Source organism: Pteronotus mesoamericanus, unplaced genomic scaffold (assembly GCF_021234165.1).
Source record: "Pteronotus mesoamericanus isolate MK-2021 breed Mesoamerican mustached bat unplaced genomic scaffold, CSHL_Meso_final contig_269, whole genome shotgun sequence".
Lineage (NCBI taxonomy): Eukaryota > Metazoa > Chordata > Mammalia > Chiroptera > Mormoopidae > Pteronotus > Pteronotus mesoamericanus.
Window position 1 is genome coordinate 3,903,265 of NW_026555114.1, and position 19,942 is coordinate 3,923,206.

Here is a 19,942-nt window from a genome sequence, read left to right on the forward strand (position 1 = left end):
CTCATAAATGGGATTCTAATATCAAGCATTCATGCATAAACTTCAGAATCAGACACTCCTGGGTTCTAGTGCAGTTCAGAGCTCATTAGCTGGATGATCTAAGATGTTACCACTTTTAGTCTCAATCTGCCCATGTGTAATATGGGAGTGATAACATCTACCTTATAGAATTATGGTGAAGATTTAATGATATCTAATATGAACAGCTCTTAATAGTGCCTGGTACACAGTAAGCCCTAAACACATGCACATCCAGAGGCACAGAATGAGTCAGAGGTATAGTAAAAATGAGACCTGAAATTTCTAACCTCCCGCCTCACCAACATTCAGCCACACTTCTCTATCTCACACCCTGGTCCCCTGGGCACATGTGCTCAATACACTTGTTGAATGAATGAATGTTTGGTGGCGGTAGTAGGCGTAGGGATCTGAGGTCTGCAGCATTCCTAGGGTGCCCGCTCTGGAAGATGGGGAGCTCACCCTGTGCATTGGGAGGGAGTGGGACAGTGTGCATCGGCCGACCAGCTGTTGCTTCAGGGCTCCGGGCCTGAGAGCTGGGCCTCAGAGCAGAGCTGAGGCCCTAGAGTGGCTCTCAGCTTAAAGGATCTTGGCTTGAAAGGAATGTGCAGTGGGCTGCCTCTGCTCAGGAGGGGCTAAAAAAAGCCTGATCCTCCCCTGGGCTTTGTGTAAGGGTTATCAACTGCTCAAGTCAGCTCATCTCTCTGGCTGGACACTGGCATTTTTGAGAGGGCCTGTTTTTCCAGCCCCTCTGGTTTCCACCAATTGGCAGGAAGGGGTCAGCCTGTCCCAGAGGTGGAAGCCGTGAGGGGTGTGAGGATTGGGGAGAGGGGGAGGGGGCTGGTAGCCCCAAACCTGGTGACAATACACAGTTGTCAGCTGTCCCCTGCTGGTGTTTCTTCCTTTTATAGTCAGTAGCAGCTGCTCTTGCTCTCACCCAGCCCTTCTGTGGGGGCTCCTGCCCAAGATAAAAGGAGAGGGAGGTGGCCCAGTCTCCTGTCTCATTTCCCAGGCACTGCATCTCTTGATTTCGTCCTAGGTGCCACCTCCACCAAAGGCCCCAACAAGGCAACATGCCTCCCAAGAAGCCCGAGCCTAAGAAGGAAGCGGCCAAGGCAGCCCCTGCCCCAGCCCCTGCCCCAGCCTCTGCCTCAGCTCCTGAGCCCCTCAAGGAGTCTGCCTTTGATCCGAAGAGTATCAAGGTGAGTGAGCCTCAGCCACCGGGATAGGGGCAGGGATGACATCCAGGACCCCATTCGCCTGGAACTTGGAGATCTACTTCACGGAGGCTGGACTCGGGGTGAGCCTGCAGTGTCCGAGCCCCAGATCACAGTCCCAGGGGGCGGGTGGAGCAGGTTTGGCGATGATGGAGCAGGTGTAGGGGCTATTGAGGGGTGTTTCGGTTGTCGACTTTGCCTCTGGAGAACAGGTTTCTGCTCTGAGGAAGCGATGCTCTGTCACCCTAATTTGCCCCACAGAGTTGGGAATGGCAGGGAGTGCAATCATCTGACCTTGTTTAAGTGAAAGAGACTGACCCTGTCCTCAGAGGCGGTATGCTACCTATCTGCAGAGGAGACACGTAATGATAACTGCCAGTGAAACTTGGAGTAAGTGGTATTGGTGGCAAGGATGAGGGCTCCCTGTGCTGGAGAAGGCTTCACGCTCACAGGCTCTTGCAGTGGGTGGGGGTGGGCGGCCCGGAGCCTCTAGATAACATGAGAGAAGCCCGGTTCCCTCTCCTCTTCCCTACCCAGGTGGGCCCCTCCTTCTGTGGCCTCAACCAGGCTCCTATCTGGCATGTGCAGAGCGCTGGCCCATCCAAGCTGAGAGCTGCTCTCTAACCTGGTGAGGCTTCCGGGCCCGGTTCCCCCTGCCACCCTAGCCCTGTGCCTTCTCTGCCCTGCCCTGCTCCCCTCACACTGGGAGGTTCCCCTTTCTGGAGCTGGGGTAGGCCCTGCCTGCTGACTGAGTCATTTTAGGCCTCCCAGCTCTCTGGCCCAGCTGGGGAAGGAATGGAACTGGGAGGGAATGGGCCTAGAAGGAGCAGGTCAGAGGCCTCTGGAGAGTGAAGCAGCTTTAAGCCTTGGCACCAGAATGTAAGAGGTCAAGTGGCCACTGGAATGAAGAGCTATTAATAGCAGTCTGGGCGTGGTGGGCCCCTGGGAATATGAGGCTGAGATCAGGGCTGGGGGTGGTGAGGAGTAAGAGCAAAATAAGAGCTCAGGGCCAGGCTCTCTGACAAGTAGGCAGGAAACTAAAGACCTAGGCTCTCATTGGATGACCCTCCCTGCTGCCACAGCCCCAGAGACCCTGCAGTTGCGCCAAGGACCCTGGGGTTGGTCTATGGCAGGAGATAAGCAGAACTGGCTTGGCCAAGAGATGGAGACTGTTGCCCCATCCCTGAGCTTGGTTATGGCACACGCAGGGGAGCTGAGGTTTGCTGTGAGAGCATGAAAATACCTGCAGGTGTTCCAGGTCATGTCTCACTCCATCTATGGGCAGAGCCTGGCAAGAAGAGCTGATTCTCTCCCATCAGGACGCTTTTGTTCCTGATTTGTTCCGCTACTGCCCTAGTCCTGTGGGACACCCATTGCCAGGCCCGGTCCTGGAGTCTGGGCAGCAGCTGCTTAGTGGAGTCAGACGCGTGCTTTCCCTCGGCCTATCACCTCTCTCCGCTCACCCGCCTCCCCTCCTTTCTTTTCCCTGGTTTCGATCCTTTTTTCCAGGTCTGGATCTTCCAATCCTGGTTGTTGTTTTTTAAAGTGGAAAAAAAGAGTAGATGTCTTTCATAAAGGCTATTTTCCCTATTATTTGTACTTCCCAGTTTCTTTGCTTAGAAGATCTTTTGCTCAAAGATAGAGCAAAAGTAACTTAACCCCAATGTGTGTGGTTCTGGTCATACATTCTGATGTTATGTCTTTCTACTGATTTTCTTACACTTATACTCCTGGGACTTAAATAATTGAAAAGTAGCCCTGACTGGTGTGGCTTAGTTGGTTGGGTGTCATCCTGCAAAGCAAAAGGTTGCGGGTTCCATTCCTGGTCAGGGCACATGCCTGGGTTGCGGGTTTCGTCCACAGTCAGAGCATGTGCAAGAGGCAACTGATGTTTCTCTCCCTCCCTCCCTCCCTCCCTTCCCCACTCTCTAGAGTCAATAAAAGAAAAAAAAAAAAAAAGAATTGCGAGTAAGGCAAACTGTACCCTTTCCTCAGAGAGTTCATGCAAAGCATCCTTTAGCCCATTTAGGGTTTCTTTTACTTCCTGACCACCCCTGACCTTTGGCAGAGTCCATTCCTGGCCACAGCTAGTTCCCTTCCCAACCCAGTGTAACCCCTCTCCTGCTCTAATAGCCCATTCAGGCCACCTGCTGGGGTCCTCATTAACAGAGGTCAGCCTGGGGTGGGCACAATTAGTACTTAGGAATGGTGGTACATGAAGAAGGCGCTCCAGGATTGGCTACCACCACCAGTGGGGAGGGGATTTGGGGGAGGTGATGGTGATAGATAAGGACAATGAAGTAACATGCAAGATCCTAAATAGAAATGGTGACTCATATCTCATGCTTGGTCATTGTCACTCATTTTCAGAGCCTTCTACCTTCCTCTTCTGTACTCCGATTTAAATTATTATGCAGGGTAGGGGGAATCCAAAGTTTATGTCTTTGAGTGCCTACTCAGTGCCAGCATTTCTGTGGACAATTACAAATATTGCTGCTCTTCAGGGGCCCTGGCTCCAAGGTGTCAGGACCCATATCCAGGCATGACAGGAAAACAGTTACAAAGCATCGAGGGTCCACCCAAACTGCTCTTGCTGTCCTAGAGTGCCTAAGAGGGACGTGTGCTAAGGAGGGGGCGGGAGGGAATGGGGCGAGGGAAGGCTCCATTGAAGGAGGTGACTTGAAGCCAACATTACGTAGGAAAGGGAGGCCAAGAGTGAGGAGTGGGGGCCACCCAAAGGGAGAGGAAGTGCAGCTTGTGGGAGGATTGTGGAGCAGAGCGTCTGAAGGAATGAAAGTGGAGTTAGCTTATGGCTGCCAGGACAGGGAATTTACATTTGATCCAAAAGAACTATAATAGGCAATGAGTGTAGGCTCTAGGTATCAGAGATATTTCCCTCTCTTTCCCTCTCTCACTCGGAGTCATCACTTAACAGGTAGTGGTGAGAGAGATCTGGAGGCTGCATCATTTTAGAGCCTGCAAGTCGGGTCCCGTTCATCAGGAGACTGGTGTTTTACCCTTAGCCCGCAGCCTCCTTCCCTCCTCATCCACTGTGGTGGAAGTCAACCTTCTGCTTCCCTTTGGGAGCCTTTGGCAGTCTCATTCCTCTGTGTTTCTCTCCCCACAGATAGACTTCACTGCTGACCAGATCGAGGGTGAGTACTAATAACCCCACCTCCCCCACCCTGGAGGGATTTCCAGGAGGAGGAGGAGGAGGAGGGGAAAGAGGAGGAGTTGTCGTCATCACCAAAATAGTAATCATCACTATCATAATAGCAAATGTATATTTGCTGTAGATTAGCTATTTGCTTACTTTTGCCTTCTACATGTTATTACTTAAGCATGCATCAACTCATTTAATTCTCACAACCACCCTGTAAGGAAGGGACTATTGCTACCCCATTTTACGGGTGATAAGACTGAGGTGCAAAAAAGCTGGGTGTCTTGCCCAGTCTCACACAGGCAGAGTTGGTGGTGGAGCCAAGATTCAAACTCAGGCGACCTGATTCCAGGCATGATTTCCCAGCTGCTCCACCAGACCACTTGGAACATAGCAGATGCACAGCAAAAATGCCTTTTTGTCCCTCTATCTCCAAAATCTACTTTCCAACATATTTAGATCCCCTCACTTCTGTTCCTTTCTTGGAAAGCCCTCCTTCGGGATGCCAGCTTCCTCTCTCCTTCTCCTTAGCCTGCCAAGATGCTAACCCACTAATGGTGGCAGGGCCGAGAGTGGTTTGGGGGTGCCCTGGTCCGCCTGTGATCTCCATCAGCAACACTTCTCCATCTTTGATGATGGCAATTTCTTTTCCTCAGTCTTATATGAAGGGATAGTTAGTGTAGCACCAACACAAGCCTCAAGGTCTCCGTCTACCCTCTAACTTGATGGTTGCCCCTTTGCCCATCTTGGTGTTTGGAGAATGAAATGTTTCATAATGTGCATTTACTTCACAGTTGGGGCTCACTGTCAGGGCAACTTATCCCTCCGTTTCCCGCACCAGATGCCCCCAGGACATAAAACTGGAGGAGTTGGAAGGGACCTTGAAAGGTCACCTGGTCCAACCCCTTGATTTTTAAGCACATACTAGATTTATAAAATTAAACTCATATGTGCACATGGTAAAAAGAAATAATCATATATTACTTAAAAGTAAATAATGAAAAATAAAAGTATTTTCCTTTCTTGCTGATTTGTACCCAAAAGACAACCACTGTTAATAGGTCTACGTATCCTTTGAGAAAAATATATAGTGATAAGGGAGTATGTATGTATGTACATATATGTATGTATGTATAAAGCTTACACAAATCAAACCACATGATACAAACTGTCTCTACCTTTTATTTAATATACAGGGCCCGGCAGAAATAAGGCCTGCTTGAGTGTGGTCGGTCGGGTAATAATAAGGGTGTAATAATTTATAGTTCTAATTTGAACATTTCACCTAAAATGTCATACGGTGTGATATTGTTATGTTACAGAATTACATGCTTATGATTTTGTAATAAAAGATTTTGTTAATAAAAGGGGTGTTATTTGTGCTGGACCCTATATACTTGGATTTAATAGTATATAATTTATTATTTAATAATATATTTAGATATATTTTTATAGCTAACACAGAGTTCTACTTTTCAATTATTTTAAGCAATTACATAGGTTCTCACACACAGATGTAACTTTTAATTTAATCAGGCCCACACTGAGAGACATTTAGATTTTTTTCAGTTGGGGAATATCAGCTTGCTTTCTCTAGGGCCCTTCCTAGCAGTGGGCCAAAGGATATGTGCATTTTAAATTATAATTGTTAGTGCCAAATTGCCCTTGGAAAAGTGTTGCAAGTTACCCATACATAGGGCATGAAAACTGGCAGATGCATTTTGAAACTAGTGAATTGAGTCTGACTCCATTTTTGCAATACCCTATGGATACTCACATTCAGTCAGTAGTTTGGGGTGTTGTAAAATTATTAAAATTAATTTTAATGCATTTTAGTTAAATATATACCTTTGTGGATATACAAACATCTTGGTACCCAGGAAGGCCAGGAAATCAACTCATGATAAAAATATTTCATTTTTCAAATGGGTATCATGGTCAAAGCCAATCGGGACAGCCGGCTGCCCTTTTCTCTGTGAAGATTTTCAGGGCTGGGGGCCTAACTCATCCCAGCCTTTCACCCCTCTGACTTTGAAGACATTCTTCTGTATGTTGGATCATAATTGTTTCTGCTTTAATTTTACCCCAGCTACCCCTTCATTTGCTTATTGATGAAGCTGAAGATGGCTCTCTCATACTGGAAAGAATATTGTTTAGAATTAGGAGACTTTGGTATTAGCCCAAATCCTGGCACTGTGACCATGAGACTTTAAGCAAGTCACTTCTTTAAAACTTAATTTTCTTATTTGCAAAGTAAGGTTCTTTCCAATTCAGAAATTCTGTGACTCTGTTCAGCGTCCTCCAGCTACCCTCCCTTTGTTTGAAGACAGGTATCAGATCTCTTTGTAGCTTTATTTTCTCCAAGTGATATGGCCCAAATTTCTTCTACGTCTTTTTTTCTCATCGGAACTAGCTTCTAACCTTTGACTCCCTATTTTGGTCCCTCTCCAGATTTCCATGTCCTTCTAGAAAGGGGTTGCCACCATTGTTCATTGCTCTAGCAAGCAGCGGACTACACAGACTATTGAGAAAAGGTTTCTTCTGAGCCCATTCACATACCTCTCATACACCCCGAGATCACAGGGGCTTTGTTACTCTCTAGTAGCAATCCTAAACTCCAGTGTTTGTTTTTCATGTGTGTGTCAGGTTTCCCAGAAGGCTGGAGCATGAGCAGGTACAGCAGGCCTCGTCCCTCTCCTCCCCCCTCGCCATTTCCTTGGTTCCCTTAATAGCTGGTTAGGAGTCACATCCACATTGGTCTAAAATGAGGATAATAACACCTATAGCATAAGGGTTTTATAAAGATAAATGAGGTGATTCATGCAAAATTGTCAGTTCAGAGCCTGGCCCACAATACATACTCAAATCAGAGGTTGTTCTTATTCCTTTCCTCTTCATGTTCCATACTCCTATTAGGTATCATTATATTCTTCTTTTATGAGAAGACTTCTTTTTTTATTAAATTTGACTTCACTCTTCTGAATGAACCAGGAGAAGATTAAAAAGTCTGAGCTCAGATTCAACTAACAAATATATATTTTTCAAGCACTGAGTTCGTGCCAGGAGGCAAGCTAATTAATTGCCCCAAAAGTTAAAAAATATTAAACCCTTCTGACAAAGATGTGAGATCGGTGTTACTTCCTTATTACAGAGGAGGAAACCAAAGTTTATCGAGGTTGACTTGGCCAAGGTCACACAGATAAGTGGTAAAATTGAGATTAAACTCAGTAAAATAATACTATAACATTGTTAAAGAATTTACTATATGCCATTTATTGTGTGAAGACTTTTTACATGTCATTTATGTAAAAATAAATAATATGTAAAAATAATTTACATAAATTATTTAATTTGGATGTAATTTATAATATAAATCCTGTAACATAGGTGCCATTTATAGAAGGGGTTTTATAGAGGTTAAATATCTACTTGCCCAAAGTCACACAACTAGTAAGCAATGGAAATGGAATTTGAACTCAATTATTCAGTAATGTGAAAGACATGTGGTTTTATATGTTTTATAGTTGTCCAAAGCCCAATAAAGAGTTGCAAGTAAAAATTTGGGGGAGCCTGCTTTGATATGTGGAATGATATGTAAATAGTCACATGCAGCCTCTAAGTAGATAATTGTTTCTAAAGTACTTGGAGAGGATTAAAAACGGTTTTTCTCCTAAGTAGTTTACACATTCTTCTTTGGTTTATATCGTTAATCTGCTTAGTAAACTGTTTCTTTGCGGATAGCATAAGGTAACTTCAGAGCCATTCCCAGCCCAAATTATCCCCAGTAATGAGTTGCTTGAATCCAAATTAGTGAGGAATTAGGGTTCTCCGTAAGGGCCCAGGAGCGTTTTAATTCAACCTTGCCCCTGAACACTTGCCCTGGTCCCTTCAGGGGTTGTAGTTCCCTATAGATGTGAGCTGGCTTGAGAACAGGAAATACAGTAATAACCACCATTTGTAATTCTACTCAGCAACCCACTCAGGTGGACATTGTATCCCCACTTGGAAGAGAGAAAAGGATGGCGCTCAGAGGTTAATAGTTTGCCCAAGGCCACGTGCTGGTCAGTGGCAGAGTTGAGTGGTCTGACTGTTCCCACCAAACATGTCACCTTGTTTGGCCCTGGATCCTCCTTTCAGCCTGGAACAGGAAGTACGGGTATTAATTAGCTGACTTTAGAGCCGATCTTATCACTTTGCAGAGTGCCTCCACATACTGTCGCCTCCTTTTACAGTCCCGATAACTGGGAGTGCTCGGTGGGTGGCGCTGTTGCCCCCCTTGGTGCCCAAGAAAACAGACCCAGCAGGCTTACCCAGCGATGCTCTGCAAAGCCAATAAAGAGCCCAGGAATCCTGCCTCTTGAACCAGTGCTGTTTTCACTTCCCCGACATTTTCAACAGTCAGGATCCTCCCCTACACCAGGGAGGGATGGGTGGATGGGAGGGGTGGCAGCAGGGGAGACCTTCAAATCATGTGACAACCGACTGATATTGGAACAGGTCACAGAGGCACTGGGCGGCCTCTTCAGTTGAAAGAAAATAGGGTGGGTGTGAACTCCGGGGAGAGGCTGGGAGGGAAATATTGAAATATTTTATAAGCCACAGCGCGTTGGGGGAGGCGGAACAGCCCCTAGCCACCGCCTTCACTTGGCCCCGGGGCTGCATCTGGGTCTTGTCTCCGCAGAATTCAAAGAGGCCTTTTCGCTGTTCGACCGAACTGCGAGCGGAGAGATGAAGATCACCTACGCGCAGTGTGGGGACGTGCTGCGGGCCCTGGGCCAGAACCCCACCAACGCGGAGGTGCTGCGCGTCCTGGGCAAGCCCAAGCCGGAAGGTCAGCGGTCAGCGCCGGCCCTGGGCTCAACCTGCCCTGCCACCCCTGGGGCGCTCGCCCCGATCTGCCTCCCGTCGGCCGCTCTCTCCCTCCTCCCCCTTTAGAGTTTCACAACCAACCAGCCTTCCCTCCCCCAGGTTACCTGCCTCTTATTTGGAGAATTTATCCCGAAGCCCCAGGCACTTGGCTGACCCTTGGAGAACGTGGCCTGGGCTTGCTCTGGAGAGGAGTGACATTCTGTCTTCCTCTGACACTCAAGAAGTGCTAGGGACACTGGGGCAGGGAGGCTTGACGGAAATCTGATAAACAACCGCCCGCTCCCACTCCCCACCCAGGAGCTCTTGGTCCAGGTATCACAGCACTGAGACATCCTACGGCTTTCGTGAGTTACATCACAAATAATTTGTTTCCGATAATGGTTAGAGCACTGAAGATCGCAAATTAGTCATTTAATATAAATTAGAGCAGAGTCAAGACTGGCTCTAGAATGATGTCTCTTTCACTCATTTGCACTCGGTGGAGGAGAGTTTAGAAAGCGGCACCAGGGAGTTGGGTCTCCTTGGTCCATGTCAGTGGTCACGTGAGGCAGTCAGGTTAGCAGCTGCCCGAACACACTCGGCCTTCTCCGCGGAGGTGTGCGTACTGGGTGGGACCAGGCAGACCTGGGCAGGAGCATCCCACCCTGCGTTAGCCATCTGTGGAGGCTTCCACCCCATATTGGTCCCCTCCCTGTTTCTTTGTTCTGACCCCTTCCTCTCCTTCTCTGACTGGTGATGACAACAGTGCAGGAGGAAGGATGTGGGCGGGAAAGGGCCAGAGGCCAGGAGCTCTCCTGCGTCAGCCAGGGCTTCTTAGAGGCAAAAGATATCTGGGCACTTCCTTTGGGGTTTGGGGCGAGGGGGGCGAGGCGGGGGGCGGGGGGGGGGGGGACCCTTCTGGGTTGTTATAGAAGAAAGAAATGCCAAAGTTTGTGGTATTTAAAAATGGTTTACATCTATTAAATTGAAGCTTTTACCACACTGCAATGTGGGAGAGTTATGCAAAAAAAAATTTTTTCTGCAATCCTATCAGTTTACCTCCATGACTGTATGTCTGTCATACGTCCAAAGCTTAAGTTGTGAATGTGAGATCTGGGCCGTTGGGTCCTTTGGCCCCCTCACATTCTACTGCAGTCATCTTTGGCTCCCACCTGGAGCTCAGAGGTCTGGGAGGAGTCATGGTTCCTTTTTGCTTCTGCCGGTGTCCCAGAGCCAGCCTCCTGCTTTACTCCTGTGGGCTCCATGCAGCCCAGGATCACTGCCTGGGTGATGCCAGGGATGGGTCCTAGCCCAGCAGAGCTGGGTTGAGGCCCCCTTGGGACCCTCTGCTCCCCTCGTGACTCTGCTTGTGTCATTTCTCTCTGCTTCCCCATGCCACCGGAAGAGATGAATGCCAAGATGCTGGACTTTGAGACTTTCCTGCCCATCCTGCAGCACATCTCCCGCAACAAGGAGCAGGGCACCTATGAGGACTTTGTGGAAGGGCTGCGTGTTTTTGACAAGGAGAGCAATGGCACGGTCATGGGTGCTGAGCTTCGCCATGTCCTTGCCACCCTGGGTACGCCAGCTGGGCACAGGCAGAATCGGGGGGGGGATGGGAGGTGGGAGGTACCCAGGTGGCAGATTGTGGGAGTCCCTGAGGATCACATCCTGACCCAGCCCTGTCTCCCTGGGCTGTGTGGGAACAACCTGCCCCAGCTGGGTTTGCAGGGAGGGGGGAGCAGGTGGGCAGAACAGGGTGACAGCTGAGACCTGAGGGGTGGGATCCAGGGCTCCTGTCCTTGTCTTTGCCTTGGTCACTGGAGCCCTTGTCTGCTCACCCAGTGATACCTGTAAGGCAGAGGGAGAGGCCTCGGGGGCTAGGAAGGGCCTCAAGACCCTTGGCTCCATTCTCCTGTGCCTTTAGGAGAGTCTTGGTATAACCACTTACCAGGGCAGGGAGTCCGAGGCCTTCAGACTTGAGGGGGTGTTTTGGTTTTTCCTGTCCCTCCTTTGCCATCTGCGATTAAGAGCCCACTGACCCCCCCACCCCTGCCACCCCAGGAGAGAAGATGACTGAGGCCGAAGTGGAACAGCTGTTAGCTGGGCAAGAGGATGCTAACGGCTGCATCAATTACGAAGGTATGAGGTCACGCCTCGCTTCCCGGGGAACCCAGGGATGGGAGGGCAGGCACAGTGTGGGCCGGGCAGGTCAGCAAAGTAGAACAGATCCAGGAGCTAGAGGACATGGACATCAGACGGGCTTTAGTGTTATTCTTTTCCTGGTATATTGGAAAATATTCTGGTATAATGGAAAAAGCATGGAATTTGGGGATAGCTCTATGACATGAACTGTGTGACCTTGATGAAGTCACTTACCTTCTCTGAACCTCAATTTTATCATCTGAGAAATGCGGTGATGTAGGCACCTTTTTCAGGGTTGCAGGGATTATTAGAGGTCATGTATCTCATTTCATCTATGTCGAGTATCAGTGCAGAGTAGACACAGAGCAGAAGTGAAGCCTCTTCCCTCTTCCACTTCCTCCTGCCAGCACCCAAATAAGAGAAAGAATCAGTCTGGAGAAGGGGTAGTGGGAAGGTTTGAAGTCAAGCAGGGTAGGGAAGGGGGGAGAGGTCTAAGGAGCCAAGAGGACAATACAGAGCTGAGAGGGGCCACATGCAAGGGCTGATTTCTGTCTTCTTTCCCAGCGTTTGTCAAGCACATCATGTCTGGGTGAAACAGACCCCTCCAGGGTGAGTACAGCCTCCCCATGCTGGTCCCTTCTGGCACCTCAGAGGGGCTTTGCAATAACAGCATGTGCCCCAGAGCTCTCCTGCCCCAGGCCTGCCCCTGAAGAGGAAACCGCAGGGGATGATCCTAGAGCGCAGCCCAGCCCCCCTCATCATTTCCTCTCCACTCTCTTTGCCCATCTCCTCCCCTCATTCCCTTCCTGCCTGGCCTCTTGCCCTCCCCGATCTTCGCACCCTACCTCGACCCTCGGCCCTCGGCCCTCGACAGTCACATCCTCCTGCCTCTCCCAGGGGCTCTTAAGGCCAGACCATCCTCTCCCTGAGGCCTGCAGCCTCTTGTCCAGGTTCCTGTGGATGAGAAAGCCAGATCCCAACTGGGAGAGAGTTTCATTGGCCTGTGCTCTTGACCCTGTTCTTCTTCACTCCCTTCCCTATGCTCCTCCAGGCTTGGTGCCATCCTGATAGGGATGTGGGTTCTGTGATGGGGGATGGGGTGGGGATGGAGGGAGAGATGCCATTTCCATCTAGCACTTTCTTTCAGGTGCCTGGCCCTTGGACCTAGCCTGCCCAGGGTGCATTAGCGAGAAGCCCTGAATGACTGAACTGGAGCAGAAGTCTGGGGTTTATCACTGCTCCACAGCCCAAGGACTTCATGGGCCCATAGCCCTCCTTGTAAATAAAACAGCTCCGGCAAGGCTGGGCCGCGTTCCCTAATCCTCACCTGTTTCTGAGTTGTTTTTTAAAACTAATTGAGTGTGTGTGTGTGTATGGGTATGAGAGAGAGAAAGAGAAAAACACTGCCTTGTTGTTCCACTTATTTATGCATTCATTGGTTGATTCTTTTTTTTTTTAAGGTTTTATTTACTTTTTAGCGAGAGGGGAAGGGAGGGAGAGAAACATCAATGTGTGAGAAAGTGAGATACATTGATCAGTTACCTCTTGCACGCCCCCTACTGGGGAACCTGGCCCACAACCCAGGCATGTGCCCTGACTGGGAATCAAACTGGCAACCTTTTGGTTCATAGGGTGATGCTCATTCCACTGAGCCACACCATCCAGTGTGATTTTTTTTTTTAGATTTTGTATATTTATTTTTAGAGAGAGGGGAAGGGAGGGAGAAAGAGAGGAAGAGAAATATTGATGTGTGAGAGATATATCAATCAGTTGCCTTTTACACGCCCCTAATTGGGGACCTGGCCCACAACCCAGGCATGTGCCCTGACGGACAGGGAATTGAACCAGCGACCTTTTGGTTCACAAGCCAGTGCTCAATCCACTGAGCCAACCAATTAGGGCCATTGGTTGATTCTTGTATGTGCCCCGACCAGGGATCAAACCCACAACCAATTGAGATACCCAGGCAGAGCCTCTACTTATCTTTCTGGTGCTCAAAACAAGCCTCATGAATAAGTTTCCTTGCTTATTAAACCTGCTACCTACCAACCCAGCGCGGCCCACGTCTTTCTCCTTGCTCTCCATGTACAGGTTTGTAACAGAATGCAGGTCTGACCGCCTGCTGCTGCGAAAGCCAATACTCGAGAGGCAGGTACTGATGTAAAGGAAAATGGTTTATTTTCAGATGTTGGCCACCTGGAAGATGGGGGGGGGGTGGTCACGTTTTAAAGCCCATCTCCACATCTCAGTGAAGGCAGAGGTTTTTGTTTGTTTGTTTGTTTGTTTTAAGGAGGGAGAGGGGAACAGAACAAAGACATCAAGGAAGGGAGTTGCAAAGTTCTCTATGCGCAGATGAGCACGGTCCACTCCGATAAGGTAAGTGATGGCTTGGTGGGCATCATCCTGGTTTAGTCATCCTGGCTTCATGTCATCCTGGCTTCATGTCATCCTGGTTACATGGCTGAAGGTCAGCAAATCTCCCAGAGCTGGGATGCCTGAAGGTCAGAGTCTGTATTTTCTAAAGTTAGTTCTTAGGATTTTTATACAAACATGTTGTTTATCTACAAGCTACATACTAGTCAGAGTCAGCACTTACAGAAACAATGTCAAAAAGAACAGTGGGGTGGGCTACCATTTCCCACCATACAAAGCCCTACTATCAACTTTTCTTCCATTTCCATGGAAATTAGAAGGTTGTAGCCAAAACATTTAAGAAAACTAGAAAAATTTAGAATCCAGTCTTGTTCATAGGTGAAAAATAAAATTTTACAGTCAATTAACTGAACTAGAATCTAATATTCACAATTATGTGTAATAGATTTTATCAAAACATATTTTTTCTTCTAAGATTATTCTTATTAAGAGCCAAATCAAGACCAATTCATTTACTGCATTAAGCCCAGTTTCAATTTGGCCTGATTATTTGCATAAACACAATGGGAATAGTAATTGATTATATAGGCTTTATTAAATCTACTTTGCTGGAATGTTACAAGGAATTTCTAGACTGAGTTTTAATTAGCTTCTCAGGGCAAAGAAGCCAAGCCACACAGTTGCCATAAGGTTTTGCCCTCAATGCCTATAGGTTTGGGTAAATTCCCCTGGTTCTCCAGGTCCCCAAAATGTGTTGGGGTTTTTCTTTGCCATCTCCCAGGAAAGCAACCTTCACTCCTTACCTGGAAAGACTGCTATGAACCATGTAAATAAACAAGGTACCAGGCCATTACTTCAAGGGGTTTTTATCAGCTTTAAAGTCAATCTTTATTTTTTAAAGCTTTTTGCTGACATCCAGAGTCAGACACGACATTCCAGTCAAAGTCTTGGCTAATCAATCTACAGTTGGAAACTGGAATAAACTGGATTTCTACTGGATTTATGTAAATAAATATATTGCCATGAAAATAATACTCATTAAGATGTTTTCAAATTTTGAAGGGATAGAGTAAGGAGAAAAACATAAATGTTTCAATATTGTTACAATTTACCAAAGTGCTCTATGGAAACCAATGATTTTTTAAAATCAGCAATATTTTGAACAAAGTCACAAGAACAATAATTATTCTCAGTTCATTCAGTCCCACAATTATTGTTTATCACTACCCACCAGCATCTCTAGGAACCCAGTCATTCCCCAGAGAGCTACGAATCCGCATCTATTTCAAAGATATGATGTTAAGATATATTCTTAGAAACTTATATTTCAGAATAAGTCAGAAGATGCAACATTTTTGCAACTTTATCAGAGTAAAACTGTCTTTAAATGACAAAAAAACATTTAAAATGACGTGGTCATAGATTAGATTACAATGTGATTGACTAAGGAATTTGTTTTTTTTTTTTTCAAAATTTGAAAATAACACTAAAAACTACAAATGAAAGTGTATCAGACTAAGGAATTAATTACTCTGTTCCCAACTGTCCATTTTACCTGTGGTTTCTTTTGGGAAATAACAATTGTTTTTGGAAAACCAAAGGAAGCTTCTGGCTTTTTGGTCATTAAAATTATCATTCTGCTTTACTATGTATCTATGTGTCTTTTTTTTCTTTTTCAATGCTTTTTTCCCCCTATTTCTATTATCTTTCTTGAGAGGGGAAATGTCTTTCCTTTTTGTATGTACCTTTTCTTTATCCTTTCTCGCTGTTACAATTTTCCACTGTTACAGGTTCACTTTGCAAACGAATGGCATAATAATAATATTCGTAAAACACCAATTGCATAAAACATATTCCCTAATTAGGATTTACAAAACCTCCCTAAGGCCTAATGGTCATTCCCAAACCTTCCCATCAGTTTCTAAGGCCTGCCTTTATTCACCCCAGCCTCCTGGGAACATCACTTACAGCAACCAGCTGACCTCCTTCCCCTCCTTTAGCTCCCCTGCTCTGCTGCCTCCTCCTCCCTCCTTGACTGGCAACATCTTGATCCATCTTGTTTCTCCCTCAGGCTGTGCATCCCTCTTTCTGCCGGAAGTATTCCACCCTTCAAAAGCCTACGATTCTTCCCACATCCAGAGGTCTCTGCTAGTTAGCAATGACCACAATTTAGTCTTCTTAATGCAACTGCCAAACTGGAACTGAAGATAAAACTGCAGGAGACCCTGGAGACTTCTAGTAGAGTATAATCGCCTGAGAGCAGCATGAGCATAGCCCATCAGCTGTCTGGCTTCTCTAAAAGCTCTGATGATTATTAGGTCTTTCAACGTAGAATGTGTTAGCGGAGATGGCTAATGATGCAGTATCTGCCTCATACCACTAGATGGTACAATTGCAAAAGCATGTTTTCAGTAAGATGCCCAGGTGTGTGATTACATAACCTGTCTGAGACACTTCAGAAGTCACTTAGTCCATCTCCATGCCTGCAGGCAGGTAGAGATTTTATTCACTTTCAAAGACTCACACCTGCTAACTTGCTTCAGTACTCCTCACCAAGGCTTTGCAGTGAGAGATCAAAGAGAGGACACTGTTGTGGAAACGTAGAGTCCTGGCATCTAGTCCAGCTCTGCTCCCAGGTCACCTACATACTCAGCTCCAGTGCATGCAAAGTGAGGGAGTTGATTATGTCATCTTTAATGTCCCTTCCAGCTCTCTGATACTGGTTATTTAGGGCTCAACTAACTTCTTACTATATCCAGCTTTAGTCCCTTTGTTTTCTTTTCATCCTTATTGTAAATATAGAACCTTAGGTAGTAGAATCTAGATTTTATTCAGAATAATTATGGAATGTAGAGTAGTAGGTGCTTTAGGATTTTTTTTTTAATCTTTCATTCTATGAGTTTATACTCTACTGGAGGAAAAAACGATCTACATGTGAAAAGTGAAACTATGTTATGAGACAAAATAAAGGACACGAGGCCCAATGAGACTAAGGATTGTGGGAGAGGCATGGGATCAGAGCAGTAGGAGCTAAGAGCAGGAGTGGTCAGGGAGGGCTTCATGGAAGAGGTGTGGCAAGCTTGGATGAGCTATAAATAGACAAGAACCCAGAGAGAGGGATTCTAGACAGGAGGCAGAGAAGTGCCTTCTTCTTCACCAATGTTTAGGATTTTGGTAAAAAGAAATAAAGAAGAATAAGAGTGAGAACAAGAACTGAAGAGTGGAACAAGGGACAAGGAGAAGGGAAGAAAGACACAGGGTGGAGGGGTGAGTAGGGGTCACACTCTGGAGTGATGTGCACCAGTTCAGAGGTAGAGAAGTGAAGTAAGAAACTCTGAAGGTAGCCTGAGAAAGTACTCATTCTTTTCTCCCTGTGTCTTTAGAGCCACAGAACCATAAGCTTTCAGGGTTAGAAGAGACCTTTAGTCCAAACCCTCCCATAGGAGCCCTCTAAACTGATTGCCCAGTGTTCATCTGAATACCTACTGTGACATGAGACTCCCAAGGTAGTCTACCCTATTTGAGAAAAACTCTAATTATTATTCTTTATAATAGGGATCTGACATTTACATCCTGAGACTTTCATCCACTGATCCTCAATTTGTCTTCCAGAGTGTCCAATAAAAAGATCTAAAACCATTTCCCATGACAAAAGTAGGAGTGTCCTCTTTTCTCAGCTCAGCACCTCCCAGCAGGTGCTTATTCTAGGCCAAGATTCTTGAATCCATTTTACATGGCCAGTTGCTATCTAACTTGTTCCATCAGGGGCTCAGTTCCTTCTTAGCAATGTGGTATCACAAGTCAGAGTCTGGAAATTAATCTTCTTGACAGAAAAGATAGAACTGAGGTCAAAATAGAGGTTGGGGAGCCCTGTTAATATCAAACTGCTGCTAGCTTTTCCTGTTGTTCTTGGTTGTTTAGGGTTAAGCCCTGAACTTAAGTACAGCCCATTTTTGTTAATTTTAACATGAAAAAAAAATTCCACCTCATTTTGGACTTATGCCTTCTTGGCCTGTTCTCACAGCCCCATGCCACAACTTTGGTTCACAATTTCCTGTTGGCTACCCTTCTTTCCACCCGTTATGGATAAGAACCCTACAGAACTCTCTTCCCTCAGCTCCATCAGCCTCTTTCCCCTTCCCCACCTGTTTCCTTATTTAGTTGTTTGAAGTTCAGCTGTGATAGGAACAGAACTTCTTCACCATAAAGACCCTTGTGGAACATTTATGCTCTTTTTCCAAGGAGAGAATTTTCATCATATTTCCAAAGGGGTCAAAGACCCAAGAAAAGTTAAGAACCTCTGTTCCAGAGCTTTTGTGGGATCCTGTTTATCTTTCGCCTTGAAGGTTTTAACGTTGCATCTGCCATGGCCAGCCTTCCTTCAGGGCTGCCACGAGCTCTCAGATAGTTTGTCTCCTTCTGCCAGGACTCTCTTAATTTCCACCTCTCAGCTAACCATTGCTTGGGCCACACCAAGGTTTAGAGAGGAAGTTCCACCTTTTACTTTTACTTCTGTGGCCCCACTTTTAGCTGAATAAGGAAGCCTATCAAGTTCCTCTGGGCCCTGCCCCACACTCTGCTGGATCTGCCGGGGGTGCACGGCCTCCCCACCCCCACTGGAGCCCGTGGCCCACGGGCTCATTGCGTCCCCGTGGTCACTTCTGCTCCTCTGTTCCTTTGTCAGGTTCTGATGGCTTCCACTGGGCTTCCTTCCTCAGATGTGCGAGTTCCTTGTGGATGTAAATCTTCTTGATGGTCTGCACTCACACGCCCACTGTCCTACCAGTTTAACTTTTCTTATAATAGTACAACGGCAAATGGAGATGATTCCCATCTCACAAATTTTTGGTTATACCCAAGAGAGAATGTGCACTTTCTAGAAAACCTTAGTCATTTTCCATTTACATATAAATCTTCTATGGGAACAAACATGTCATTTTGTAACCAGGGGCCATGGTCAGTGTAGGGACAGGGAGTCGACAATGTCCTTGCCTCAGTTTTCTTTGTGGCATGTGAACTTGGTCTTGGCATCTGAGGAATTGAAACAGCCTGTCTCGCAGAGCTGATCTCAAGGCTCTCTCAACGTCTCAGCCCCGGGCTTCAAAGGAGGTTCCAGAAAAAGGTCGCCTTGGCCCTACCCTTTCTCCCATTCCATTCCCACTCACACTTCAGCTCTCAGCTCAGCCCCTCCGTGCTCTGCGTGTGAAGGGGAAACAAGAGGTCAAAGGTCTAGCTTTCAAAAGTGTGGTTACCAGTTGGAATGTGGAGCAAACTCTTATGTTTGGTACTTAGTTTCACAATCATTTACTTAATGCATTTTATTGGTGGTACTGCAAATTTTTGGTTTGATTTAGAACTGCGTCTTTGTGATATTTGGCCAGGGTGTCATTTCTTATCATGGTGGCTGGCATGTTGCCAGGGCTTTGGAGTATATACTATCAAATAAGACCTGGTCCTTGCCCTCAAGGAATATCAAGACTGGTAGGTAAGCTAAGACATGTACTGTGCACAAATATAAAAATATCAAGTAGAAGGCAAAGGCTGTCAGATAGATACTAAGAAGGAAGTTGAGGAATTTTAAAGGGAGGAGCAAGACTATTTCCAGTTAGGAGGCCAGAGAAGGCTCTTTGGAGGAGAAGGCATTGGCACTGAAACCGTAGAGGGTGATTCTGACACACTGAGGCAGTGGACAGCGGAATTCAGAGCACGGTCTCAGGGTCAGGGTGGACCTACACTCACACGCTGTGTGGACCTTGGGCAAGTTGCTCAACCTCTCTGGGCCTCAATTTCCTGATTTATAAAATCAGGAAAATAGGAGTCCTGACTCCGTTGGGTTATTATAAATGACTCAATACTTGTAAAACACTTTAAACAGTGTCTGTAATATGTCTGTAATATGTGGTAAGGACTCAATAAATATTAGCTCTGGAGGGGAGAAGCATATTCTGGGCAGAGGGAACAGCTCTAGGGGAAGAAGGGAAATGAAGCAACTATTATTTTTTGCGGGGGGGGTAACCCTCAAATAATAGAAATACCCAGGAAACAAATAGAGAAATAATGCTCATCGTTACTGACATTACTGCCTTCACTGCATACTTACCCTGTGCGTATGTTCTTCCATGGGCTTCTGCTGCATTGTTCTGTTACCCTTCCCAGCGACTCCCCCGGGGCAGGCGCAATG

The 19,942-nt window shown here is 46.6% G+C and overlaps 1 protein-coding gene across 1 annotated transcript; it reads left to right on the forward strand.

Annotated features, from left to right (window-relative positions):
• The first annotated feature begins 984 nt into the window (after positions 1–984).
• Positions 985–12,708, forward strand: MYL4 (myosin light chain 4). The gene is made up of 7 exons (XM_054574820.1): positions 985–1,220; positions 4,363–4,390; positions 9,077–9,226; positions 10,649–10,822; positions 11,308–11,385; positions 11,953–11,997; positions 12,536–12,708. The coding sequence occupies exons 1-6, from the start codon at positions 1,092–1,094 to the stop codon at positions 11,979–11,981; spliced, it is 588 nt and encodes a 195-aa protein (XP_054430795.1). The 5' UTR covers positions 985–1,091; the 3' UTR covers positions 11,982–11,997; positions 12,536–12,708.
• The last annotated feature ends 7,234 nt before the right edge of the window (positions 12,709–19,942 follow it).